This window comes from Exophiala bonariae, assembly GCF_035927105.1.
Source record: "Exophiala bonariae strain CCFEE 5792 chromosome Unknown scaffold_31, whole genome shotgun sequence".
NCBI lineage: Eukaryota > Fungi > Ascomycota > Eurotiomycetes > Chaetothyriales > Herpotrichiellaceae > Exophiala > Exophiala bonariae.
In genome coordinates, this window is record NW_027042506.1 from 50767 (window position 1) to 78518 (window position 27752).

General features: G+C 50.5%; 9 protein-coding genes across 9 annotated transcripts; 5 read left to right on the forward strand and 4 right to left on the reverse strand.

Moving 5' to 3' along the window:
* Positions 1 to 309: 309 nt before the first annotated feature.
* LTR84_008373 (uncharacterized protein) lies at positions 310 to 1599 on the forward strand (the record flags this gene model as incomplete). Its single annotated transcript, XM_064851919.1, has 1 exon — positions 310 to 1599. One exon carries the CDS (start codon positions 310 to 312, stop codon positions 1597 to 1599), a length of 1290 nt encoding a protein of 429 aa, XP_064701824.1.
* Positions 1600 to 2450: 851 nt separating this feature from the next.
* Positions 2451 to 4375, forward strand: LTR84_008374 (uncharacterized protein; the record flags this gene model as incomplete). The annotated part of the gene is made up of 3 exons (XM_064851920.1): positions 2451 to 2729; positions 2795 to 4214; positions 4287 to 4375. 3 exons carry the CDS (start codon positions 2451 to 2453, stop codon positions 4373 to 4375), a joined length of 1788 nt encoding a protein of 595 aa, XP_064701825.1.
* A 383-nt stretch (positions 4376 to 4758) lies between these two features.
* LTR84_008375 (uncharacterized protein) lies at positions 4759 to 6256 on the reverse strand (the record flags this gene model as incomplete). Its single annotated transcript, XM_064851921.1, has 3 exons — positions 4759 to 5704; positions 5761 to 6000; positions 6054 to 6256. The coding sequence occupies 3 exons, from the start codon at positions 6254 to 6256 to the stop codon at positions 4759 to 4761; spliced, it is 1389 nt and encodes a 462-aa protein (XP_064701826.1).
* Positions 6257 to 6942: 686 nt separating this feature from the next.
* On the forward strand, positions 6943 to 9179 carry LTR84_008376 (uncharacterized protein; the record flags this gene model as incomplete). Its single annotated transcript, XM_064851922.1, has 2 exons — positions 6943 to 8174; positions 8222 to 9179. The coding sequence occupies 2 exons, from the start codon at positions 6943 to 6945 to the stop codon at positions 9177 to 9179; spliced, it is 2190 nt and encodes a 729-aa protein (XP_064701827.1).
* Positions 9180 to 9903: 724 nt separating this feature from the next.
* On the reverse strand, positions 9904 to 11055 carry LTR84_008377 (uncharacterized protein; the record flags this gene model as incomplete). The annotated part of the gene is made up of 1 exon (XM_064851923.1): positions 9904 to 11055. The coding sequence occupies one exon, from the start codon at positions 11053 to 11055 to the stop codon at positions 9904 to 9906; it is 1152 nt and encodes a 383-aa protein (XP_064701828.1).
* A 680-nt stretch (positions 11056 to 11735) lies between these two features.
* LTR84_008378 (uncharacterized protein) lies at positions 11736 to 14731 on the forward strand (the record flags this gene model as incomplete). The annotated part of the gene is made up of 4 exons (XM_064851924.1): positions 11736 to 14143; positions 14195 to 14380; positions 14447 to 14597; positions 14651 to 14731. The coding sequence occupies 4 exons, from the start codon at positions 11736 to 11738 to the stop codon at positions 14729 to 14731; spliced, it is 2826 nt and encodes a 941-aa protein (XP_064701829.1).
* Positions 14732 to 16168: 1437 nt separating this feature from the next.
* LTR84_008379 (uncharacterized protein) lies at positions 16169 to 20977 on the reverse strand (the record flags this gene model as incomplete). The annotated part of the gene is made up of 7 exons (XM_064851925.1): positions 16169 to 17624; positions 17678 to 17941; positions 17988 to 18099; positions 18155 to 19322; positions 19448 to 19848; positions 20006 to 20818; positions 20845 to 20977. The coding sequence occupies 7 exons, from the start codon at positions 20975 to 20977 to the stop codon at positions 16169 to 16171; spliced, it is 4347 nt and encodes a 1448-aa protein (XP_064701830.1).
* Positions 20978 to 21655: 678 nt separating this feature from the next.
* On the forward strand, positions 21656 to 24433 carry LTR84_008380 (uncharacterized protein; the record flags this gene model as incomplete). The annotated part of the gene is made up of 1 exon (XM_064851926.1): positions 21656 to 24433. One exon carries the CDS (start codon positions 21656 to 21658, stop codon positions 24431 to 24433), a length of 2778 nt encoding a protein of 925 aa, XP_064701831.1.
* Positions 24434 to 24898: 465 nt separating this feature from the next.
* On the reverse strand, positions 24899 to 26323 carry LTR84_008381 (uncharacterized protein; the record flags this gene model as incomplete). Its single annotated transcript, XM_064851927.1, has 1 exon — positions 24899 to 26323. The coding sequence occupies one exon, from the start codon at positions 26321 to 26323 to the stop codon at positions 24899 to 24901; it is 1425 nt and encodes a 474-aa protein (XP_064701832.1).
* Between the last annotated feature and the right edge of the window lie 1429 nt (positions 26324 to 27752).

A 27752-nucleotide genomic window follows, 5' to 3' on the forward strand; every position in this document is an offset into this window, starting at 1 on the left:
AAGCGCGGAACGAACGCGGCAGGACGCGTCCGTTTGTAACGCGTAGTCACCTGACTAGGGCGGCACCAATGGAAGGGCCATTGAATTTTAATGTGCTCGATCTCACTAGAGGGTCCTTACATACATCATCATCTCGTGGATCGAAAACAGAGCCAAATCCCGAGTGAGCATTCGACGGGCAAAATTCCCTTGTCTCACTACCTTATTTCTCTTACAATCTGTTCAGCTTGTATGTTATAATTTTCTACTCTTCTCTTCATTCATGTCTCGGTAACACCCACTACACATTCCACGTAATACTGATCTACGATGTCGGTACATAGCTCACTCTCGAGCCTTTGTCGGCAAATTCCACGGCAGAATGTCCTCCGGTCGTCGAAAGTCTTCTGCGCCTACAATGGCCAGCAGAAGTCATCCATGGCCACCGCGGCCCCGCCGGTAACGCAAAACTCGCAGGGGGCCAAAGGTCCTACAGCTATGGTTTTTATGAACATGGGCGGCCCATCGACGACGGATGAAGTGGGCGATTTTCTGAGTCGTTTATTCGCAGATGCCGATTTGATTCCTCTGGGAAGATTACAGTCATACCTGGGGCCATTGATATCGCGCAGGAGGACGCCGAAGATTCAGAAACAATACGCAGCCATTGGTGGAGGTTCCCCAATTCGCAAGTGGTCCGAGTATCAATGCACTGAGATGTGCAAGATATTAGACAAAATCTCACCTGAGACGGCCCCTCATAAACCCTATGTTGCCTTCAGATACGCCAATCCGTTGACGGAACATATGTATGCTCAACTCCTGGCAGATGGATTCGGTGGTGGCAAGGGAGGAAGAGCAGTGGCATTTACACAATACCCCCAGTATAGTTGTTCAACCACTGGAAGCTCTTTGAACGAGTTATGGAAATGGCGAAACCGACTTGAGGGTCCCAGAGGGACAGGCGAGGCGGCTCCCACCGGAGCCATTACCTGGAGTGTGATTGATCGATGGCCTACACACTCTGGATTGGTGGAAGCATTTGCGCAAAATATCGAAGCGAAACTGGCAGAATACCCAGAAGACCGCCGAAAAGATGTCGTCCTCCTGTTCTCGGCACATAGCTTGCCCATGAGTGTGGTAAATCGAGGAGATACCTATCCCGCCGAAGTTGCAGCAACTGTGTATGCTGTCATGAACCGACTGAAGTTTTCCAACCCCTACCGACTCACCTGGCAATCGCAGGTTGGACCGTCTGCGTGGCTGGGAGCACAGACAAGTGATACAGTAAAGGAGTACGTTGCTCGGGGTCAGACCGACTTGGTCCTGGTCCCTATCGCTTTCACAAGTGACCATATTGAGACACTGTACGAGATAGATCAAGAAGTGATGGAGGAAGATGCACATAATAACCCAGGTGTGAAACGAGCAGAGAGTTTGAACGGTAGCCCGGTCTTTATCGAGGCACTTGCCGACATTGCAAAAGAACATCTACAAAGTGGTGTGAGCTGCTCTCGACAGATGGGCTTGCGATGCCAGGGATGCAAGAGTGAGCGATGTTTGGAGCAGAAGAAGTTCTTTGCAGGAGAGCAAGCGAAGATCCTGCCTACGGTTCGGTAGGGGAAAATGTATAGTATGTGTCTTCTCAAATACAGGATCATAAACACCAGTGTTGTACAGTATCATGACTCTGTTTCAAAAAGATATCCACCATAGTCGCTGCGAACATATTGTCTCTGCCCACCTATATGAGTGAGCTGAGTGCGAGTATCATCAATTGTCCATGCAAAGTACCAGTTATCCTAAAGAGGATTGACTACTAGATATGGCTAAGAAGTATTTCGCTGAAACCTCCACAGTCCTTTCCCGTCGGTGCCTCTCAAATGCTGAAATCGGAGCGCATTGCTGTTGAACATTGAATGTCTCCAAAGGCTCGGCTTACCAAGCCAGCACCTTAAAATTGGTGGGGGGGCCTTTATAGGGGCCTTCGGAGGGCTCTTAGGCAGGTTATCAAAGCTCGGATCTACCGAAGACGGCAGCCCGGCACCCGGCACATGGGGGGGACATGCCAGGCAGATGGAATAACAGCCAATTCGGAGCCAGTCTCGCGCCCCTCGGCCCCCCTGTTCACAAGGTTCTCTGGAAATCGTCCTGCAACACGTTTCCGGTTCACGCACTCCGTGGGATTTATTCGTTCGGTCTGTAATCGTTCCGAAAACCAACACACATCTCGCAATAAGTGTCCTATGAGATTACGTCAAGACATCTTCTATCCCAATGGCGCAGAATCGTTGAGTTAACAATACCGGTTGTGGGCGACACGTCTTCGACTCATCCTCTCAAGTGTTGGCAGCACATATGCGTCGTTGACTTGGACACTCCTTTACCTCCATCGGCGCAAGCAGGAACGGAGAAGCCCCCCACCCAATATCTATATCCATATATTTGTCGGTCGCAGATAAGCATTCACAATGGACCACGAACAGGCTTTCGCCGAGGAGGCGCAAGAGGAGGCGCTCATCGCAGAGAACACCCGCAGGCGTCCACAGATCGACACACACTACGATGTTGACGATGCGGAGGACGAGTACCGCGACAATGAGACGAGCCCCTTGGTGAGCCCGCGTCAGCGCAAACGCCCACAGAGGGAGACATATTCAAGAGCCAGGACGAGCTATGAGAGGGCTATTCACGAGCCTTGGACTGGCTCACATCGCGCTGGGGAACAGCCATGGTGGAAGACACCTTCCGTATGACTTCCACTTCCTACTAAGAAGAGACCGGACGCCGGAACTAATTTGGTACCCGAATATAGATCTACTGGCTTCTTCCAGCGTTCTTTCCATTCTGTCTCGCATTTGGCGGCATCATCGTGCCAAAGACATATCTCATTCTCGACCTCATCTGCCACAAATACCTTTCTGATCGAGCGGCCAAAGACCCCAACTTCACATACCTGCCTGTGATCTTTGGCGAGGAGAATGAACAATGTCGCGACGACCATGTCCAGGCTCTTGTAGCCAATTTCAATCTCTATATGAATCTGTTGTCAGGAATTTTCTCCGCCATCGTGGCGCCGCAGCTCGGCGCTCTGTCAGACAGATATGGTCGAGTCAAAGTCCTCGTGTGTGCGTCTATTGGAGGCTTCACAATGGAAATCATCACCATCATTATCGGGCTAAACCCCACGGAAGTGTCTGTCTACTGGATGCTGCTAGGTGCTTTCTTGGATGGTATCTCGGGCTCCTTCACTACCGGCATGGCTCTGGCCTTTGCGTACGCTTCAGACTGCTCACCCCCGGAGCGCCGAAACGTCGCCTTTGGCTATTTCCATGGCACTCTTTTCACCGGCATCGCGCTGGGCCCGATGTTGTCTGGTCAACTGATCAAAAAGACAGGGACAGTCATGTCAGCCTTCTACCTGGCACTAGCTTGTCATGTTTTCTACATTCTCTTCATCTCACTCGCCGTGCCGGAGTCGCTATCGAAAGAACGCCAGCTCCTAGCCCGTCAGAAACGCCGTGAAGCGAAAGAAGCATCTCCTCACAAAGATCTAACCACCAAGTTGAAGAACTACAATGTCTTCGAACCCCTATGGGTGTTGCGCCCACGCGGACCAGGAGCGACCAAGCCCCTCCGCCGCAACCTATTCGTCCTCGCCGCCATCGACACCATGATGTTTGGCGTGGCGATGGGCACGATGCAAATCGTCCTGATCTATGCCGAGTATCGCTTCGGCTGGAATGCCGTCACGGCGAGCATGTATCTCTCCGCGGTGAACGTCTGCCGAGTGTTAGGACTAGTCCTCCTTCTCCCAACTTTGACACGCATTTTCCGGGGACCCATGTCCCAACAATCCGGCGGACACAAAGGCTCCGACATGCTCGACATCAACATCATCCGTGGTTCCGTCATCTTCGAGTTCTTGGGTTACCTTGGATACGCCTTCACGCCTTCCGGGGCAGTCATGTTCATCTCTGGAATGGTCGCTTCGCTCGGTGGCATCGGCTCACCGACTCTTCAGTCTTCTCTCACCAAGGCCATTCCCGCAGACAAAACGGGCCAGATCTTGGGTGCTTCCGGTCTACTGCACGCGCTAGCAAGAGTCGTCGCGCCAACGGTATTCAATCTCATCTACATGAAAACCGTCGGCACGTACGCCGGCATCGTCTTTATCTGTCTCGCCAGCATGTTTCTCATCATTTTCGCGCTTAGTTTGTTCTTGAAGACTGGCAGTAAGTTTTGACTCGGCGTTCCCTTCTTTTCGTGGACCGTTCTTTCTCGCCGTGCAGCTGACTTCTTTACAGTCTATCTTCCTGATGCCATTGCCTTGGAACTCAGCGATGACGATAGTGATGCCGAGGTCTCCCCTCACCTGGGTGGACGCTCGGACTAGTTAGACGAGCAACTCACCATACTTCGCCATGTTTCTGTATTATGGATTACTGATTTATCCAGTTCTATGGCCTCCGTCAGGCCTTTCTTCACCGCACCACTGTTTCACCTAGACCTCCTTTTTATCGTTTTGTATCCAACTGTGATTGAGCGGCTCACTGATTCAGGCATATATACATACTTGGTGTTTAGTAACACACGTTTTCTGAAGCGACTTGCAATTTGAGGAGCCTGATATTCGTACATAGCAATGGCAACATATATATTCTCTGAACCTCTATCACTTTCTTTTCACTCAAGCACACTCTATGGCGACTGTCTTAACAACACTTGCACTGTGCAATAATATTGACGTTCTGGTCAAGAGATGCTATTTTCCCATCATTACTGGCCGCTACTCTCAGGCCCTCTACTTGTTTTGCGCTCCTTGGCCTCCTGCAGAACGCGATCGACCATAATCTGGCTCGCCCCCAGATAATTTAATGGGTCGCACAAACTGGCCAATTTCTCCTTGGGCAGGTTCTCGACCAAGCTCGCGTCGTCGTGCAACACGTCCAGCAACGACCGATCATTCTCAATCGCCGTCTTGCACGCCTCATACACCAAATCATGGGCCTTTTGACGACCAAGGACCGGAGCGAGGCCCATCATGACCGCTTCTCCTACGATCAGTCCCCGTGTGCTGTATAAATTTCTGTGCATGTTTTGGACATTCACGACAAGACCGCTGAGTGCGAAATTCATTTGGTGCAACGCCCCGACACATAAGACGAATGCTTCTGGGATGGCAACCCACTCCAGATGCCACGGACCAGAGGCTCTTTCGAAATCGGCCACCATGGCGTCCAGCCCAAGTCCTGCATTTGCACGGAGTAATTTCGACGTGGCGAGGACCACCTCACTCGAAATAGGGTTCCGTTTCTGGGGCATCGTTGAAGAAGCCCCTCGATGGGGAACAAATGGCTCAGAGACTTCGCCTAGCTCGTTGGAGGACATGATGATGATATCGTATGCGATCTTTCCTAGGCTGCCACCTATCAGGCCCAGAAAGTTGAGGATCTCGGCGATATTGTCACGCGCGACATGCCACGTTATTGGTGGGTCTTGTAAGGACAGTTCTTTCGCCAACTGTGCACGTACTTGGATCCCTTCATGACTTCCCAGCGACGCAAGCGTGCCTGCCGCACCGCCAAATTGAACCAGCAGACAACGGTTCGCGATCTCGTCGAGACGCTGTTGGTGACGAAGAATACCGGAGAGGAAGACGGCGCATTTATATCCGAATGTACACGGTAACGCGTGTTGTAAATGTGTCCGTCCTGCCATTGGTCTATTACAGTCAAGTCAAACAGGGCTCTTCCGATAAGGAGTTGTGAAAGCACTCACGTATCGCGATGTTCTGAGGATAATCTCTGCAGAATGTCGACCATGGTATCCAACTCACGCCTTACCATCTGAAGCCCCTCTCGGATTTGTAGTATCGAAGCATTGTCCATGATATCCTGCGTCGTAGCACCCCAGTGGATGTACTTGGCCATTTCTGCTGGTGTGGCTTCCACCAGCTGTTGGACTAGCGGCAGGATAGGATATCCAACGATATCCGTCTCCCTTGATAGTCTGTCGAAGCTGAGATGTGAGTTAGCAGAACATGTCAGAGGCACTCTCGTACGCAAGCATACTCTATCTGTGCATTTTTCAAGGCTATTGTGATTGCTTCACCTGCTTCACTTGGTATCACTCCAACATAGCATTCTGCACGAGCCAATGCGGCTTCCGTCTCTATGAGGTATCGTACGTAGGCTTCATCAGTGAATATGTTACGGATCTGCTCAGTCCCGAACAGATTTCTGAAGACTCGAGAATCCAGAGCAGAGACAGCCATATTAAGAAATGAATAAGAACGGAGCGAAAGGCTCGACTTGGACTAAGGGCGACCAATGCAAACAGTTTTCAGCATCATTGATTGCAAGAAGAACGGCTACAATACCTCCAGCGCCTTTCCCCAAGAGAAGCCCTTCTCCGACCACCTTCTAGTCCCCGCACAAGAGTATTTCTTGAATACGCTCTCTTCCGCACGATCTTGTGGTTGTGAATTCGATGGATGTCGGCATACAATAATGCCGATGGGACTTTGGGGTTCAAGATTGGTCTCCAACATTTGTTTCCGGAGGGAATTCCATTTGATGTCTTGTCTACATTTGTAGATCCCTACCTTTTAGGGTTAGTACTCTCAGCGCCGGAATAGCTCCTATTCCGGCTGATGAAATATTTCATCCCAGGTCTCCTTTTTCGTAATTGAACAGCAATTGCGTCTCATTATGAAGCATGTGGGGCTTTTTCAGAATAGCCTCATCATTGACAGTAATGCATACATTGACCGCGAGTCATAAATTCAACATCAATTCTGCAACCAGAGTACATTGAGCTGCAGCTTGTGCGGCTTGGTGGTAATACTTGGGTAGGCCACAAACTTCCAAAGCCGCGGCCATCGACGCACCATAGACACTGCTGCCATGTGGAGCTCGAGGGGAACACCGTTCGTGGCCGACATTAACCCTGCTGATCATCATGCAGGATGAGAGGGGGTCGTTGTCCCACGACCATGAACTGTCAAGCTTAAGCCCGCATCCATCGCGTATCGGCCAAGTCTGTGACCGATGTCGAAGCAAACGAGTCAAATGCAATGGAGCTAAGCCAAGCTGTGCAGCATGTACTACGGCAAATGTCCTCTGTGAAGTATCCGCCACATTGAAAAGGAAGACCAGAATCCGGGGGTTTCCGACTAGCGAGGATGCCAGATTGATCGAAAGTCTACGTGCACAAAATGCCGAACTGCAGCGAAAGCTTCGAGCGGAATGTGAAACGACAGAAGCACTGCGACAGGAGCTGGATGGTTTGACGAGTCAAACCCAGGCTCAGCCTCACAAAATCTCTGGATCGTCATGGGATCAATATCCTCAGATGGACGCATCAGCCACCTTCCCCACACTGGATGAAATAGAAGCCGTGGTTGCTGAGAGAGCGGCTTATGGCATCAAACATATGGGTCGTTTAGTTTACGATGAATCTGGTACCGGTCGCTTTGCCGGTTCGACCACCGGAGTTCATTTTGTGCTGATAACACAGGAAGCATGCGCGCAGTACCTCAACTATGATGGTCAATTCCCCCAAAGCTGTTATAGCCTATATCTACTCCAGCCAACCATCAATGGTGACAAAAGTCCTGAGTGTGAGTATGGGACAATAATGTCGAATTATGCAACCTTCGCAAGTGGTATCAGACGACGTTTATCTTTGCCTTTACTCTACTATGTCCAACAAATCGAGATGTTCAGAGCTCGATGGGAAAGCTTCTGCCCTGTTCTGGTCAAGTCTGAGATGGTGAGAGATGTACAGACACTTTTGACAACTCTGTCCGACGAAACTGTAGCCCCAATGATCGACTATTCCACCGTTATGGCTATGCTCATGGTCATGGTCTTCAATGAACTTGGCCAAGAGATCGACCAGCGTGGTGACGTCGAAGCTGATGAGCTTCGCAAGGAGAAATTCGACCTTGCTGCTCATCTCCTTGGACCAGTAAGTGCCTGCGGTGATCTCAGGGCACTCCAAGCAATATCATTATTTGCTTTTTACATTCAGATCATAGGGCACAGTACATGGTTACTCCAACTGAATAGCGTCATGGTTCGTATCGCTCAATCTCTGGGACTTCACCGCCATGATCGACGATTCAAGTATAAAAGTGGTCTTGTGGAACTGAGGCGGCGTATCTGGTGGTGGATATATCTGTTTGATAAGTAAGTGCGCCAATGATGTGGTTGGGTCTCCCTATTTACATCGATAGGATCACTTCAACCGTGCATGGCCTCCCAAGACTGATAAACGACACTGATGTCGATAATGACATGCCTGTCGATTGTATCTTGGACGACATCAACAAAGAAGAAGTCTCTTACCCACTTCCAGGCGATATTACACCTTTAGCATGCTTCAATCAGTCCATCCTGTTAAGTCTGAAGCTTTCGATAATCCTCGAGCAACTATATACCACGACGCAGCGCCGAGATAGTGTGGACAAGATCACGCGCCTGGACAGGAAATTGCGCCTTTGGAACCAGACTTTCAATACGCTGCCTCACATCACTCCCTTTGAGATAGGGGAGCCTTCGCACCACCTTGGTGGAGCGGGCCAGCAGAGTTGGAAAGAGCTCAGCACGATGTGGCTTCAACTTCTGGCCAACATTGCAATGGTCTTAATTCATCGTCCTGCATTGACGTTCCCCCCGGACACCCCTGAGTTTGCGGCTAGCCTCAACGCATGCGTCAAGTCCAGTAGCGTCATTCTGGATCTACTTGCAGATGATGTGGTCGGCATTTGGCTCCGGAGCATACGCCCATCAGGTCCAAATGTGGTCTTTCAAAGTGCTTTGATGCATGTCTACGCCTCGTGCAACACGATCAGGACCACGCGAGTTGCGGGTCCGGACAAGGTGACGACCCTCAAAGTGATATCCCGAGCGATCGAACTTCTCACGTTGTACGTACCAGGCTATGGAGACCCAACATCAATACATTATGATCCTGGAGGCATTCGATCGCAGTGGGTTGGTGATGCGGTCAGTACACTCCGGTCTCTTGAAGTGGCTCTCTCGGAGAGCTCTGAGATCGAGAGTCCTGATGGACTGGGTGTGATTGCTGGAGCCAAAGCGCCTCTGACAGAAAATATGTCGCAGACTGTGGAAATACAGTCTACCATGACAGCCATCGATTCGTGGGATATTTCCACGGATTGGTTATGGTAGTTGAAAGTGGAAAGACATAAAACGAACCCATGTGCCATGAGAAACTGAATCCCTGAGACATAACAAGTTCATATTTCTGCTCCGGCGATGAATTTCAGGTGGTGTTCTCTGGTGAAGTCTGCCAAAGTCATTTCGACACAATGGCGGTCGCCCCATCGCAAGACAGCACTTCAATGTAACGGCGGCCGCCTCAACCTCAAGATACTACCTCTCTTTCTCGAAGAGCGACGAAAAAAGATAAACCGTCCACAGCCAGAATTGAACGCCAGACCCGACAAAATTGGCAAAAAAACACTTTGAACCACTTCCTTCTGAGGCATTGCCAAAGGTGCGGTGGAACGAGTGAAAACCTTCTTATCTTTGTTTAACTCCCATTTGAGGTTTTTTTGTCTGCACAACCGACATTGCTATATCGCAACGCCATTGTGTGCTAGAGCACACCGGACATCACTGATGTTCGCAGCGGTATTACATGGTCACTACCGACATTGCAATATATTGCAGCGGGGTTACGTGTTTGGGAACCAGTCACTTTTGCGTAATTTGGTGACAGGAATTCAGACTTTGTGAGATTTATGTGACAGTCAAGGTTAGTGGCTGCGACTCCGGTCAGTGAAGTGAATATCAGAGCCTTGCGCTCACTAGCCCGATGCTAGGGCCTCCCTTTGCTACCGGAGCCTGGTAAACAACTGACGACCTTCGAAAAGCCATCATCAAAGGGCTTTCAATTCGACCTTTCCAACTGATAGACGAGTTTCTCAGCACTGACTGGCTTCATCCACTCTTCCGTCCTGCTGGCCTCACGGTCTTCCATGGTCCCAGAGCCCATCAATCTCAGGCCATCACCCATGACCTTCTTCAAGCCTCCTGGCATCAACCGAATCGGGTTGGGTTGCAGCCTGCCATCTTCAGAGAGCCACTTATAAAATGCCGTTGCAAAGTCTCTTGACACCTTTGACTTCGGCAGGAACATTCCAACATACTGTACGTCTTCACCCAAACCTTCCCATACAGCCCCATAGATTGGCTCAGTCGGGAGCTCTTCCCTGGGAGTGTCCCACGCACCACCTTGACGTGAGCGAACGACAGCCATCCCCGCACCCACAGCCAGGGTCTTCGCGGTGTTGACAATCGTTGAGCCTTCAGATATGCAGTCATATGCATACTTCACCCCTTTATCGTCAGTGAAGGTCCGGACTTGCTCAGGCCAGTTATCGTCTCGATAATCCACAAGGTGATCATAACCATAAGGTTCCGCCTTCAGCATCCCAAAGTGCTTTCGACTTGCAGCGCCAACCAATCGAACTTTGCCTCCACTTGCCTCGGCTGCCCGTCTCACAAGCTGCGCCGCGTACAGACCCACGGAAGTTGATGCGCCATAAATGAAGACCGAGAAGTTACACGCATCGTCCTGCGCCCTGAGGTCATCCCACTTGAACGGTGCCTTCATACCCAGGCGGTAGAACAACGCCTGAGCAGCAGTCAAGCCACAGAGACTGACTGCCGCTGCAGCCTCCAGGCTCAGATCGGCGGGAACTCTCCACACCAAATCATACGGACAGACAAGATACTCAGCAAAAGCGCCTGGCCGGTCGTTGACACTGCTGGCCCCCTGAAGGAACCCAGCGACCCGATGGCCGGGCTTCAAGCCGCCAGTCGCAGGCACGTCTGGGCCAAGCGATTCCACAGTCCCGGCGAAATCGCTGCCGATCACTCGCCCAGTTGATCCAAGAGGATGGTACACATAGAGAGAATCGACAGGGTTGAGGGCAATGGAGTGTACGCGGATGAGAATCTCATTCCACCGAGGTATCGGCTTGGATATGGTTTTGACTTCGGCAGATCTGTTCTCTGCGTTGAGGAGGAGTGCTTCCATGATCTCAGATCCAGCAAACGAAGAAAATGGGATTATTTTGAATCGTTGGGAGCATATCTTGTAGATCGATTTCTTCGCTATATATATGCAGGAGCCCTTCACTTCTAGGGAGCTAATTTCATAACTCTATCAGACCGATCTGAGGTAGTTATTGAGAAACGCCACGGATTTGTCATGCTCCCACCAATCGAACAGTCCTCCTCTTTTTCCAACACCCGCCCTGCACTTGACAACCGGCTTATCATGGTGCGCAGGTACATGTTCAGTTTCAAATGCATTGCAATCGTTGGAAGAGATAATTGTTATAGCACACAATCCTGTCAGAACGACTAGGGCGATGATAGCCATTACAATACTATGGTCCGAGTAAGATCAACTCCTCGTGCTCATGAGATTCTGTGGCGCAGGGATGGGCTGCGCCACGCTGTCAGCCCTGCTGACATAACTTCGGGACCTCCTGGGACTTTGGAACGACGAGGTCTAGAAACACGGCTGAGCTGAAGTTTTCAGCACAACCGCCATTCACCTCCAATACTCTGGTGCTCGTGATACTTCAGGAGTGGCACTCGCACCATTATGAGCATGAGCAACATCTCTAGCAGTCAAAGTATCTACTGGTTGTTGAGGGAAAACAACAATTCTCGACGAGGCTGAAGGAGTCAACTTCCGGCATAGACGGGATGAAGCGAGTACGAGAGGTTGGAGAAGGTTCGAGTGAGTCAGACGAAGACTCACCTGCCAAACGAGTCGCTCAGGATGTCGACATTGCATGGACCGCGGATCTCGATCCGCAGCCTTGGCCTGAAATGCTCACGACAATCTTAGGAGTTGAGGAGGCTGGCGATGACGTGGACTCGGCAGAAGACTCGGACGATGTGCTCAGCCTTGCCAGTGCCCCCCAGACTGAGCATGGTACTAAGGTGTCGATCGATCGCGCCGCATTGGAAGAGGTTGGTACACGGATTGACACGTGGGCGGCGAGCATGATGAGGAATCAGCATGAAACAGTGCAGAGAGAGTTCGACGAGATGTGGCAGGACTCGTTCGATGGCACAGACAACTCACAATCTGACCGCATGCAATGCTTTAGGATGATTCACAACCGCCGCGCCAGACTATTCGGCGACATGCAGGTTCTGCGACGGAAGCTCGTGGCCATCAACCGCTCGGAGAAGTCATGGGCACGTTGTACCTTTATCGCAGATTCCACTACCGGGTTCTTGAAGCTAGATGACGGGTCTTTATGTGCTCAGCTGGACCATCATCTCTTCAGTCCTCTTCAGACTCTTGATCAGATGCCCTCAATCCGCATTCTCGCATATGTGCGTATTGACGGCTGGATGCGGATCATTGATCGTGCCAAAAGGCCAAAAGATGCGGAAACTAATGTTGATTTGAATATCTATGGTGCAGTAAGTGCCCGCACGGCAGTGGGCGATTTGCTCTCAGACCAAGGGATTTACCTTCAGAACCCAAAACACTGTGAGGAAGACGTTGAGTACGAGAACCCTCACATGTTGGCCCTCGAGGACGTTGAGCATGATGGAGATGAAATGGATGTCGAAAATATGGATTGGCAGCCCGAAACCTCCAGACCGCCAGATATTCAGCAAACTATAAAGGACATATGCTCTGAAGAAACCAGAGACCGCCAATATCCAGAGGAACAAGAGTACATGCATGTCACGGTGCCACTCCTTCCCCATCAGAAGCAGGCAATCCCGTTTATGATCGAAAGAGAAGCTGGTCCTATTCCGGCTGAGCACAAGCTATGGAAATGGACAGAGACCGAGGCACAGTCTGGTTTTCAACATCAAATTACCAAGTCCTGGACGCAGGAGCCACGCATGGAGACTGGTGGCGGCATACTTGCTGATGACCCTGGCATGGGCAAGACTCTGTCAATGCTGGGTCTGATTGGGCGGAGGCTAGCAGATGCGCGTACTTGGTCCGACAATCATGAGGATGATCAACCCGAGAGCAATGTCAGTAGGCTGACAAAAGTCCGTTCAAACGCCACATTAGTTGTAGTTCCATCCTTTCAGGTGATGGAGGTGTGGTTGACCCAAGTCAAAGATTTTTTGGACACTTCGCTGCAAGCCCTCAAGTATCATGGCAGGTACCGTCCAAAGCAAGTGGACAAGGTAGCCAGAGCCGACATTGTGTTCACGACTTACCACACGCTGGCAACGGAGCGGAAAGCAAACAAGAATATTTTGAGATCCATCCACTGGTTCCGCATCATCCTTGATGAAGCACACTACATCCGTCGGCAGTCCACCGGTTTGTACGCGGCGGTTAACGAGCTCGAGGCCTGCAATCGATGGTGTTTGACTGGGACGCCCGTCCAAAACAAGTGGGAAGACCTGGGAGCATTATTCGCTTTCATTCGTGCAAGTCCGTTTAACAACATCTCCGTATTCCGGAAATACGTGGTTTCCACCTTTTCTTGCGACCCAGTTGTTGCCCGGCAGAATCTCTCTTTGTTGATGAACTCCGTTTGTATGCGCCGGAAGATTGAACGGCTCAAACTTCCTCCAGTCACAGAACGTGTTCACTATGTTGAGCTCTCTCAAGCAGAGCGAACGCAATATGACAAGACACTGAACTCGATGTTTTGGGAATTGAGTCATGGCTCGAGGGAGCAGGCGTCTGGTACACCTTTCGCAAGATTTCAAATTCAACTTCAACTCAGGCGATTGTGCAATCACGGCACATTTCAGAAACCGTGGTCATCAGGTGCATTGAGCGCAAAAGCTCAAAGAGAAGATATTATCAACTCGCTAGGACAAGACGCTGATGTGATGTGCTCACTCTGCCATGGACGGACGCCTATGTTGATTGCAAGGTTCAACGAAAGCCGCACACCGCAGCAACGTGTACAGTTCACATGTGATGAATGTACTGCCGAACGCTTCCAAAGTGCTGATCAGTCATCAAGTGCAGGCACTGGCGATCGCTCCTACCCTGAAGCTGCTGAGCTCCTTCCCTTAGCTGTCAGGGAAAATGATGTCGGCCCTCAGGGGTTCTCTGCCAAGATGCAAATGCTGGTGGACGATGTGAATCAAGACCTCGCCACTACTAAAAGGTGAGACAATGGGAAGACTTACAAGACAGGTCGGCTAACGACTGCGTCCAGCATTATATTTTCCAGTTGGACTAGGTCTCTTGATCTCGTCCAAGTACACTTGCAGCGACTCAATATCGCCTATTTGCGGGTGGACGGGAACACCGAGTCGAACAATCGACAGCCGACTTTCGATGCATTCAACGACGACGAAAGCATACGCGTTTTGCTGATGACCACTGGCACTGGAGCTTATGGGTATGTGCTTGTTGCTTACAGTTAGTTGATATCACGATCTCACGCTGAAATAATCATTCCATACAGGCTGAATCTAACCATCGCCAACCGGATATTCATCCTCGAACCTCAGTGGAATCCCGGGGTGGAGTTCCAGGCTATTGCGAGGGCGCAGAGGCTATTACAGAAGCAGACAGTCATAGTGACTAGATATGTTGTCCGTGGCACTGTGGAAGAGGTACGTAGGCTCTCGCGGTCCCCATGCACTTTGTGATCCAACTGATCTGTCAGGATGTTTCGAGACAACAACAGAGTAAGCTGAAGAGAGTGGAGCTACTGTCCGCCGTAGCATCCACTGCAGTCGTGTCATAAAAAAACCTACTTGCTCATAAAAAGAGTATGTGAGGCAGGCGACTGATGTTTACCTACCAAGGTACCTACATAGTCTGTGTGTCGAGACATGGTACCAAAACATGATAAATTCCAGGATAATGGCCAGTCAAACGGGGAAAGATAGGCTTGAGCTCTCGCTACATTGAAACTTCTGCGTGAGGATTCTGTACTATTTGTGTTACAGCTGAGATTCGTTAGGACGTTTTTGGACTTGACGGCAAATATTTATTCTACTTCGCCGTGCAGGTTCACTTAACCCGTGCCACTCACGTGATGTGCATTGGTGTCCGGTATTACTGGATCGCCGTACAAAGTACCCAGCTCGCGAGGTGCTTATGCTTGTGCACTTATCTGATTTACCGCATAACGATCTCATGGGAGGGCTCACGTGATAGGAAGCAGTCACGTGCAAGGAAGGGATTTTGGCAGTGCAAGAGAGGGGGATTTTGGCACTGCAAGAGAGGGGGATTTTGGCAGCGCAAGAGAGGGGGATTTTGGCACTGCAACAGGGCGTTTGGGGCGCAGGATTTGGGTGATTGGCCACTTCACTTGTGTGCATTGGGCCCCATGTGAGGAACTTTTGGGCATTTGAGCCAATAGGCAGACGGTGAGCACATGTGCCCAGCTTCTGTTGGCAGGCGCCGACAAGCAGACCCACTTGCACCGCCATGAGTAAAAGATTTAGCGTCACTGACGGGAATGACTGTCATGTGACACGCTTAGGCTCGGCGGACATTCCACCGTTGCTACCAAGGTCCTTATGGTCTGCTTTATCTGCACTATAGACTTTCTGGAACGCCGTAGTATCAGTGAGAGTAGTTCTTTGATCTGCATGGCACCCGAAGGCGCAGCACGTGACTACCAGCTTTCGATCTAGACTAAGTTGAGAAAGTACCAGGCGTGAGATCCATCCTTGAAGCTGACACTAAAATTCTCATTCACGGCGGTGTAGGAGGGTCTGCTCGTCGAGCAACGAATCAGGCACCCGTCTTTCTCGTCACCATGCATACTGGAGGGCCAGCTCAGGCACCAGGCTCTGCGGCAAAAGTCGGCCGTTCCGCATCTCGGGTCACGTGTAAAACCCGATTTCAAACTGCGAGGCAAGCAAAGCAGTGTCACACCAGGGAGTTGGTTACCTAGGCACATGAATTCAATATATCGGATTTTCTGACTCGGATGAAACTTTAGTTGAAGCTTGATTGATTCGCACATGTCTGATCTTCCAGCGGCATTGCTGTTCGACAAACTTCGATTCCACAAAAATGACAAAGAAATTTCACCAGTTGGCGGCGGACGCCTAGGTATGTGGAAATCATTGTGAGATTTGCACAGCTAAGCCGATACCCAATCGAAGGGGTTCTGGGAATTCAAGGAGACGTGCAAGCTGATAATGTGGTGCATGGTTCCGATGTCCTCTTACTCAGACGGTTCAGCAAACATCCGGGGCGCAGCAGCCCCCTCTGTTCGGTCAGAGGTATGCATCTCTGCTTCAGAGATAGCCGCCTCAGGCGTTGTATTCGATTTGAACGGCTGCCACTTCTCTAAACCGGCCTGCTGTTGGCCATCGCCGATCGTTCCTACCGCTGGAAGTGCAAAATTTGATTTGCGCAAATCCGGAAACTGCTCGTAGAGCTGTCGAGGTAGGGGAAGTTCCAGCCCATCAGCTTTCCTCCTGACAATCTGATTTTCCCATTGCCTTTCGAGCTCTTCTTCATCTCGAAGTGGTTTTAGGCAGGCTTGGCCGTTTTTGCTGCGCCAATGGCTCACAAGAGACGCAAGCCGGGGAAATCCCTTGTTACAACCACAGCTCTTTGAGCCTGGAATCCCATACTTCAGCTCTACAGTGCACGAGAATCTCTTTTCTTCCGAGTGGACTTCTCTTTCATGTCGTTTTCTTTCATCGTCCCTGAAGAACGACTTCTCACACTCAGCGACCGAGCACTTGTAAAGTGTTTGGTCTTCCCGGTGAGTCCGAAGATGGTTATTGAGCTTCTCCTTTCTAGTATATGTTCTCAAGCATATATGGCACGAAAATTTCCCGGTATTGGTGGAGATGTTGGTGCCTTGCTTCGGAAGATGTGCGCCAGATGACCGTTCTTTCTTCAGTCTTGTGAAAATTGCTGTGATTTGCTTGGATTCTGGATGATGAACGGTCAAATGTTTCTCCAGCAGCTTGGCGGTTGTGAAGCCTACTCGGTAGCCAGTCTCACAGGTGACATCGGTACAGCGGAAAGGGTACTCGTGCCGCATAACGTGATAGTTCCTTTCCTTCTCAGTGAGGAAGCCTTCATGGAAATAGTAGCAAGCTGCTTTGGGGCACTTGTACCATTTTCGGCCATAGAAGTCTTCGAGATTCCCCCTAGTTTCCACGTCTGCTAGAGTCAGCTGCTCAATCTGCGCACGGTTGGCCAGGACCACGCGTTCAAGTTCATTTGGAATGATTTCATCAAGTCCCTTGTTGCCCTTCGCCTTCTGCTGTCGTATCATTCCAACGATATGAGACGTGTTCGCTGCGTAACTCTCGTCGCGGAATGGAAGGCAACTCAGATCTAGCCCCTGATCCGCAGAGTCCTCGACCGGCTCAAGCTCATAATGTGTTAGAAAGTCGAGGAGGGCCGACTTGAACATGTCGCCTGCTTGTCCATGGCCGGACAAGGCTGACGATCCAGCGTTTATCACAGCAGTAGTATGGTCGGGCCAATGAGCTGCAGCGTAGTCTTGAAAAGCGAAACAACCTTTCAATGAAGACTGTTTCACTTGCTCCGCTTCATGTCCGGACTCAAAGCAGTCGAAGGACAGGTAGTCAAGACAGAGTGATGCTAAGTTGATTTGGGCACTGGCAAAATCCACAAACGTGGACCGAATCAAGTAGCTGCGCATGGCTTAACTTGTGTGTTCGAACAAATGGTTGAAGGTCTTACTTACTCTTTCGCGCTCATGTGGACCAATTCTACCCGGTCCCCGGACAAGTTGCTGATTAGCGACCCACAGATTTCCCGAACATGTACTCGGGACCGGCGTCCTGCAAAGTTGATATCTCTATCGGTCGTATTGACAGACAGTGCTCCTTGGATTTCGTGCCACTTCAGAGGTCGTACGGAACAGGTCACCCAGCCGAGGATCTTTCTGGCGTGCCCAATGTTATTGGGATCGAAATCGTTTTTGATCCGATGGATAATGCGCCCATAGCTTTCACAAGTTAGTTTCTGTTCAGGCATGTTCGCGAATCTCTTACGCTGCATCAAGCCCGGCTGGGAAATTGCTCGGTTCAATCTCCGACTGCAGTGCCTCCAGCGACACTTGCTCAAGTAGATTCGTCAGAACCAATTTAGCGAACAGAAACATCCCTATGTCCCATGGTGAGCAATCCGGCCAAGGTTTCCATCTCAAGGGCTTACTCACCATCTGCTCGGAGAAATGTAGAGTCCGAGATGTACTTGATTGCGTCAGCTCTGAGCTCCTCAAATTTGTCCTTGACTTCATTGCACCGTAACTTAATGTATCGCTTCATGTCGCGTTCATTCTCGGCCGGCGTAATTTTGATCTCAGAGATGGCGCCGGCAAGGGCTCTTCTGATATCATCTTCATCCCTACTCAGCAAAGCGATGCGGAGGCTGCCGGGATCATTCGATTCACAGGCTGCGACTGCACGGGTGAAAAAGCTGAGTAGCAATTGTCGATCTTTCCGTTCGCATTCATCAATGCCGTCCAAGACTACAAATGTTTTCTTGTTGCTGAGAAGTATTGACCTCAGCATATCTATGCATTGAGCCTCGTCCCGCAGAGATAATTGATTGCTCGTCGTATACTGCTCGTAACACCATGGCATCAGTATGTGGTCACTAGTCGTGAGCTGTGCAAGGATAGAAGCTAATATTGGTAGAGATTTCTTTCGCTGTGGGTCATCATGGTAGCAGTAGAAAAAAGCTGTTCTGGACTTGTCGTCCAGATTGCAATCATCAATAATGCCAGACGCGAGAACCGTCTTGCCGGCTCCTAAAGCTCCACTCAGCCAGAGAATTGGTGTCTGGGGAATGTCGTCCCGTCTCCAGGAAACATATCTCTGATGTTGTGAGAGCCAATGACCACTTTTTGGAGTACTTTCCCTGATCTGGCGAACATCAGCATGGTTCTGTATACAATCGGCGCCCGCCAGCCACTGCTGAAGTTTGGACCACTGCTCTTTGGAGTCAATTAGTGCAGATCCTCCCCTTTCCAGAAGCAAGGCGCGTCTCTGCTCATGGTCGACGACTGTAATTACATTTGCGCGAGACTCTACAAGACCCTTGTACCCTCGGAGATCTTGGTGTAACTGTTCCCTTTGTGGTGAGAGGGAGTGCCATGTGCTGGCGAAAGCTTTCCCCATTAATGGGTCCGGTATCTCGAGTGTCTGTAATATCAGACATTGAAGCTTCAAGATGTTTTCACCTATCCTTGCCATGAGCAGATCTTTGTTGTTAGGGATTTGCGAAATCCAAGAGACTGCTTCTTCATCATATGTAATTGAGTTGCCAATTGTTTTATATGTTTTCAGCAGTAGATCAAAGGCCACCGGAGTGTTAGCCGTTCTCTGGGGTCAAAATGTTAGCACGAACGCAACGACAGTGAATCAGATCAAAACGTGAAGCCATTACACTGGACCGGGCTTTTATCTCAACCTGGAGGACTAGGAAAGTGGGCGGAGAGGCAACCTACTTGTAACGATAAGTGAATCATGCCGCAAAGAAATGGAATCAATTCAGACTTCTCCTCGAATCGAAGTTCTTTAGCGAAGGTTTGAACGCCATCCAATAACTTGTTCATTCGTGTCAGGTCCATGCAACATGAGGCACTGGCTTGCTGCTTCTGGATCTTGAAGAGTACAAATCGGACATCTCGTGGGCTGCACGGTTTAAAGGTTGCATGTTGATTGTGTGCGAGTGCGGACCTGAGGCGGGTAAAGGCATCCTTCAATGATTTTTCGGCTGCGCGGGCTAACTCTTGGAGCTTCTGGTCCTTCACCAACAGGTCATCGCTTGCATTAAACTGGCTCGGAATCGCAAAGATTGGAGCCGACAAAATCTGAGAGTTCGTTCTGGTTATGGAGGCGATAGAATCTGCCCAAGTGGAAAGGTACGATTAGAAGGTGGTTTCACCCGTGATAGAGGACAAATTCAGAAAACCAATACTCGAACCACTCTTACATCGTGCACTCTTTTGCAAGGTATGATATACTTTCCAAGTTTCAGAACTGCAGTAGAGATTCACCCTTACCTAAGACACTGGCCGTCCCAGTTATTGATTGTACTTGATTGACACGGGCTGTTGGAGCTTCCAAAAGGTATGCCCTGGCATAGCAAGCCGCTGTAAGCGCAGCATAAGGCTGCCATGCTTTGTTTTTATGCGAGTCCGAATAGTCACAGATTCCGCGGATGACTAAAGAAGGAACAATGTCGACCAAACCGGCGGCTTCCATCTCGAAGCAGATAGCCTTCGTCTCTGCCCGCAACTTTTCTCTTGTTGCCCCATGGCGCATGACTTGATTACCTGATGCAATGAGACCATAGTGTACTTTTGGCAACTGCGGAGTGCGCATGGCACGGTCTTCTATATGGTGGGGGTCACAATTTGAACAATTGGGTAATCCTTGTGGATGATCATAACCAGACTTGAAAAGCACATCGTCGCCGGCACCAGGGAAAGCAAAGTCGACAGCCATGTTTGGGAAGCTCTTGAAGGCATCCGGGATGTAGTTGGAGAAATGGCTGCCATCCATCATGTATTTTGTTTTCAGCTCCGACAAGATGGACAGGAGAGAGGCGGGTGGTTTTGTCAATACTCCGGTTTGCTGGAACGCCCCACCTTGTATAGTTTTCCCCAGATCGTACTGAACCACCCCGTCTTGACCAACGACAACGTCTCCCAATCGGACATCGCGGTCGCCACCTGGGACACCGCCTCCAATCCCTACCATTAGGCAGATCCTGATCTGTGTGAACGTGCGGAACATCTGCGTCGCCACGGTAGCGGCAGCATTAGTGCCCGTCACACCGGCAGGGAGGCATGTAATGACAACATTGTGTGGTCCTATGCGGCCAAAGTGTATATGTTACGATCATTCATATCTTGATACAGGGGGGGTTGTTTCTCGTCAAGCATAGCCTTCGCCGCCGCAGCTTCGACGGATAGAGCACAAATCCAACCGATAGAATAGTCATGGTGTCTGAGCTCCGTAGAGGCGTCCATGGGGAAGGCTCAGGTGGTCATGAACCAGGAAAGATGCTATGAATTGTGACAAGGAGAGTGAGATCTCAGAAGCAGGAGTAGAAGTGCTCCACAAAGTGTCGGCGTCTCACGAGGCCATGCTTCATGTGTGATTGGCCCACGGCAGGGCAACCTCTATCTGCGAAGCTCGGTCAGCGAGTGGTTAACCAGGTGTGCCTTGTTTTCATACGTCGCGTTGAAGAACGAGCCCGCTGGAAAGGCGAGGAAACCACCTACAACAGTAGAAAAGAGTATCGTGAAGAGCTAGTAGCTCAGTGCCTGCCTCTGATCATCACTCTGATGAGTCAGGAGTTTCATGCTTGCAGTTTATAGCAGGAACAGCTCTATGGTGGCACTTCGTACGTTGTCAAAGAGTCAAGTTCAAGTGGTATCCTGTCAGTCAGCCTTGCAGTCGGTGCAGCCGCAGACTTGGACTCCGCGAGTCAGCGCCAATCTCTTTTGGTGTTTCATGACTCAATCTCCAGATTTCATGTTCAACTCCAAGTTGTATGGAAGATTGTATTCGGAATAAGCTCTTGACAACATGGTCGATCGATCTCACCAGCGCATATTATTCACAGCCCAAAGTCCATGATTTATTCGTGATGTGGTCTTCCCTTATTACACCCCAATGTGTGCGCTCTCTCACTACCACTATCCATGGGACGAACGCCCTGCATCCTGGGTCTACCTCTCGTGCCCTCAAAAGCTGCTCTCCGGGCCCTTCGACAACTAGCATATCTCCCTTCGAAGCCGAATTTTGCACACTGCGGTAGCGACCGTGGGGTTGCGGCGCTCAGTCACAATGCGCGCCGCAGGAACCCTCTTCCCCAGAAAACTATCGACAAGAAGAAGGGACATCGTGGAAATGCAGACTCCCATACCCAGAGCCACCTTACCAACACAGAGCTATCGGAGGAATGGACGCTACCTCTGAAGGGCAGCAATTGGGCCACATCGCCACCTCTGCGTCGACTGAATGATAACACTCATCCGCATCTTCGTGAAAAGGACCTGGGACTTGGAGCGCATAAAGAGAACCAGAAGAATCGGGATAAGAACTGTGCATTGTACCATTTGGGGTCCAGAGACGGCACTTCGATACACGAAAGGAGGACAGCGCAGCCGCTCCTATCGAATAAATCATCCCAGTTCCAAGATGAAGCCACAGGCCTCGCACGTGTTGACAGTTCCACAGCTATTGTTAGCAACGACCTCCGCACGTATCCAACCAGCACAGATAAAGGAAGATCTCCTGTTGACTTTCATGATGCTGATCGACCCCCATGGCTAATCGAACCAATTCGCCTGAAAGCCAGTCTCTTAATTGATCGAATCCCCAGTAATCAATTCCCGAATTACACAACGCCTTCCCTGGCAGGCCCGACCACTCTGAACGACTTTCCACCCTCATCTCAGAATGCCTCCCAACAGCTCAAAATGCTAGTCGGAACTGAGACCCATGACAGGATACTAGAATTTATTCTCCAAGACCGTCGCTACTTGGGTCTCAAAATGGCACATTGGCACTTAGTTTTACAACATTTTCTTGCACAGCCCAGTGATGACAGGATGACGATTGCAACAGCAATTGTATCCATATTCAGACCTGTATTACCCATCGAAGCGTGCACATTCTCTCCCGTGCTGGAAATCGTGAAGCATCATCTTTCCAATGACTCCAGTCTTGGTCAAGCTTCCGATGTGCTGTTCCCACGGCAGGAAATAGCTGTGTCAAAAGCCTCTCCTAAGACGGATGATTATTTCCTGGCTGTCAGCTATCTCATACACCGCCTTGAGACCGATCATGATTTCGAGTCATGGATCACAGAAATGAGAAAGATCTTACACCTTGCAAGACTATCTGGCATCTCACTAGGGAAGAGCTTTTCAGTTCCTATCATCAAGGCTCTTTGTCAGGCGGGAAAGATGGAGAAAGTCCTTCTGACTCTGAATGATTTAGAGAAGCAATACAATATTGCCATAACGCAGGATAGTCTGGAGGATCTCTGCAATGGCTACGCGGTTGCTGGCAATTGGAAAGAAGCCTCATCGGTTATTGAACTGATGCACGTCAAAGGCTACTCCAGAAAGAACCCAGAACGCTTTCAGTCCTTCTACGCAAAACTCATCGAACTCTTTGCCACGAACAATACGGCTGAACGATGCTTGGGCTTTACCCTCCATGCTATGAAAAATGCTGGCTTGATCCCGGGGGGTCGAGTCTCAAGAGCCATTTCATGTGCATCAATAAGAGATGGACGTCATGAGCTTGTTCTGGAATGGGCTAGTCTGGTTGAGAAGGTCTACTCTCGCCTAGATCCGCCTTTCTCAACCCTCCAGGCTGCCCTGCAGTTTTCAGACACGTGCAGGGGCATTGGGGCCAGTTGTGTTGAGATTGCTAGTGCCTGCCGGGCACTTGCACACCGGGCTCGCAAGGATCCTTTCAGCAGATACTTTAGAGGCTGTGTATCTGGACTAGTGAGAGATGATCTGATCTATCGGTTACAGGCCATTCACCACATCAATCATGATATGCCAAATGATTTTGACTCAAAGTCCACGGATGCATTGGTCGCATTGGCCCGTGAAATCGAGCACAGCACACCAAGGTTCACTAGGATGCGGCCGTCGGAAGCAAAGCTGCACCGAGATCTCGGCTGGCAAATTGAAGCGGTCGAAGATTTGAAAATTATTCTCGAAGGAGGCGTGTCAGTAACGGACCTTTATGAATCGGATGAATTCAGGAGGAGAACTCCAAGCTATAGTGAGCTTCGCCGCCCGCCACAGCGAAATTTCAACGGACCCACTCAATTTTCCGAATCGATGCCCGAGAATATACTGCAAGAACGATTGCCGCTGTACTCCGAGGTAGTCGACGTGGTTTTGAACGACTATGCAACAAGAAGGCAGACAGGTGAGCTCCGGGATCACGCTCTTCTAAAATTCGTTGTTTGGAAACTTGGACGATCCTTTCGAGGCGGTGATGCCATACGATTAATATGCACGATTTACGAGAGCGACTATACAAAAGGTGTGCAAGGGGTTCCCTTTGACGAAGAGATCTTTAGCGCCTGGGTCCACCTCGCACTTGAATCAGGAGCTCAAGACACGATGAGGGCCCTATGGGCAATCATCGACTCCATGCGCTCGTTAGAATTTTCGCACGACTTTCGCCTGTTGACGCTCTACGCCTTTGTGACGGAAAATCGGCGCATTTCGGGGTTTGAGAGCACGGAGTGGTCGTGGAAGCGACACCGTAACGGTGAGCTCGAATATACATATAGGAAATTGGCCGCGACGAAGTGGAGGAGGTCAAACCCATCAAAAGACGGAAACATCTTCCCTGCGTGGAAGCGTTGGGAAGACGCCATGAGGGACAGAGTCACGGCTGGGCAGCAGGAGCCGTACGGCTATGCAGAAGGACGTGACTACTAGTTCCATCGCTGCTGACGATGGTGTCGCGATCGAGGTGGGACTTGTGAACAATATGTGGCTGCGTCAGACGCTCATTACACAGATTTATTCTTGTCATATCAGATCATGCCTTTTATTATTATTTTAGAATCGAATCTGGCAGTGGTTCGAAAAGCAAGCAATCTAAAACCCCTTCAAGAGGGAGACCACCGCTCTGGAATCCTCCAGCTCCGTGACTTCTATCCCGCTTGCGGCGCAGTTATTACTACTCCACGATCTGCTGTTGCCAGACGTTCTCACGTCTTTCGTAAAAATAGAGTCTAGAAGAAAATGCACCAAGCCTGCAACATGCCCGCCACTCAGATGCATAGAATGATTCCCAATTAGAATAGACCAATTGGAGACGAGCTTGAGAGGAAGGGAGGAAAATCGGCTTTTTTGGCATCTGAGCAGCACATAATGAACACACTGCGGCTGGATTTCCATCTATGCAAGATCCGCTTTAAACACAAGCGAAACGCCATCATCGCCGGCTGTGACAATTCTATTCCCACCGCCACCCTGAACAAATCCAAGAATGCCACCGCCCTCGCCCTCGCCTCTATGGCCCTTCCACTCCTTGATGAATCCTTGGCCCGCAGCTGTCGTGCCGCCACGGACGTCCCAGCGGCGGATGACACCGTCCATGCCCGCGCTGCTTAGGACCCAGCCGCCCTTCTGTGGATTGCGCACAAAGTCGACTTTGACAACGGCATAGTCTTCGTGTGCTTCTTTGATGTGGCGACGCACGGCGAAGCGGTGAGCTGTGTCGAAGAGGGCGATGGAGCCATCGACGCTGCCTGCCGCGAGGAGTGTGAGGGGTGGTGAAGAGAAGGAGAGGGTCTCGACGCCATCGGATTGAGCTTGCAGCGAAGCCAGGATCTGGCCTGCGGCGGCGGAAGAGGATGAGGATGAGGATGATTGTTTTGATTTCTTGGATTGTTGGCTAGGTGCCGCTGGCGCGGGGAGCCCGATTACTCTGATGTTGCCGCCTGCACCGCCAACGGCGACGAGCGTGGAGTTGCATGCGACCGAATAGAGACCACCTTCGACTTCGAATCTTTGGTCGGCTGCCGTGTGTGTAATGACTGCATTGCCGGTGTTAAAGACGTCCCACACATACAAGCTGCTGTCTTCGGATACCGTAGCCAGGAGACTGCCGTCAGGCGTCCACGCTCCTGCTGTGCACGATGCAGTGTGTAAATAGAAGGCTTGTACGATGGTCAAGGGGCTCGCGTTGTCTGAGGCATCGATCTGGTAGACCCAGACTGAGCCGTCCGAGGCTCCCAGGGCGATTGTATTTGGATGAGCAGGGTTGGGCGAGGGAATCACCCAGTTGATCTCTTGCACCTCGGAAGCCTCAGCGACGAACGACCACTTACTCAAGGCCGCATCTGCGGATTTCCAAGCTCTTAGTTTGCCGTCTAGACCAGCGGTGACCGCATAGTCTCCCTTTGGTAACGAAAAAGTGACAGCGTTGACGGAGTCGGTATGTCCGTCTAGTTTTTGAAGCGGAGAAATACTCTGTCGTTCTCCTTGTGGCTGCGGGTTTGACTCGTAGGAGCTCGGAAGTACTGGGCCATTGGGTATTGAAGCGTCAAAAATATATGCGACATCGTCACCACCGCCCGTTATCACAAGATTTGAATTTGTAGGATGCTGAGCAATGCAGAAGATAGAGTCGTTATGAGAATCGAAGTGCGCGGAGGAGTCATTTTGTAATTGAATCTCTTCTTCTAGGTCATCATCATCGTCCATTGGATGGTCCCCATCCTGATCTTCTAATATCTCCTCGTCAGCCTCATCAGCGTCGAGAAGGTCATCTTCCTCCTCTTGGTCGTTGGTCGGTCGACGAGGGTCGGAAGCCGACATTGTTGGTAGAGGAGACAGGTGGGCTCTGTGAGTGAGGAAGAAGGGGGACAGGCCAGGAGAGGTATTTCAGTTTTATGTTGCAACCAAGAGTGCCAGAGAATATCTATGGTAGTCTACGTGAAGCGGTTGCTTAGAAATGAAGTTCGCCGGAGAATAAATTGAGAATAAATTGCGAGTGGAGGGGCAGCGGCGATGGCATTTCTGCTGCGTCATCAATGCCAAGATTCTTTGCATCTCAGCCTTGTACTAGTCTGGCTTGTCGCAGCCTTGTCATGTGACCGTCACAGCAAAATGTGTTAACGCAAAAAGGACTTGTGTCTCTCACTTGTGATTCTGAGAACCATGCAAGGGCCCTTAAAATTAACATTCTGCCATCAGTGTCAGTTCTTGATGGACAAATGAACCATCAGCGGGAATTTCTGCTCCGAATCGTGAACGAACCTAAGCACGGTCAAATTCATTAAATCAATTTCGGAAACAGACTTCCACATAATCCACGGAGTCGGTTTTGAGGGAAGGCACGGACCGTGGGCAATGTTGTCCACTTCACAAGCGACAGATTTCTACAAGCAATTAATCTAAAACTGGGTCTGGGCAGATTGGAGGGCGTTCTGAGCGATAGCAAGCATGAGAAGACACGACAATCCTGTTGTGTATTCATTATCCAACAAATATCGGACAAGTCTGCGCGCAGATGAGGAGCCGACCAAAGGACCTACTTCGTGTGCCCCTCATATTTTTGAGTTCAGGTAGTTTGGGGGTCAACCGCATCGCTGGATCTGAAACGATCCTGGGGGGCCCGAAGCATGTGCGACAAACCTGAACGACACTCCTCTTCTTCTAGAAGAGCACTCCGAGAGACTAGGCCTCGTCGAGACCTTGACTGCTGTGGCCACAATTGATAGCAAATCAAAAGCAGAAAGGAAGAGCCAGGCCTGAAGGCTCAGTGGCGTCACAGGGGGAATGAACATTGTCGGCGAATTTCCAGGTTCCAACGCCTATCATGGAGAGGAGAGTGTTTCATCTAAACTGGGAAGTCGACGATAGGGGCGGCTATCATCCTCGCACAAAGCCAAGCCAAGCGTAAATCTGTGGGTGCCCAGGTGGGCTTTTGCAGGTTGACCTGTAGCTCGTAACTTGTGCCAGTGATCCATTCTGTTGAGACTTGAGAAGCCATCCGTGCGAGTCAGCTGCACAACAGGACCCCAGTACGAGATAGCTACGAGTAGGTTACTAGACTGACAACGTGTTTTGGGCTGGAGTCACCCTCGAGTCGGAACCTCGAAGACTGCCCAGAGGGGATCACGATTCACGACTCGGAGTGTGCAGGGGGGCCCTCGGGCTAGGGCCAGGCGTCGAATGAATGTGGTTAGAGGCTCTTGTTAGCCGCCGCCCACTCGTGTCGCAGCCTGGATAGCTCCGAGCCTGT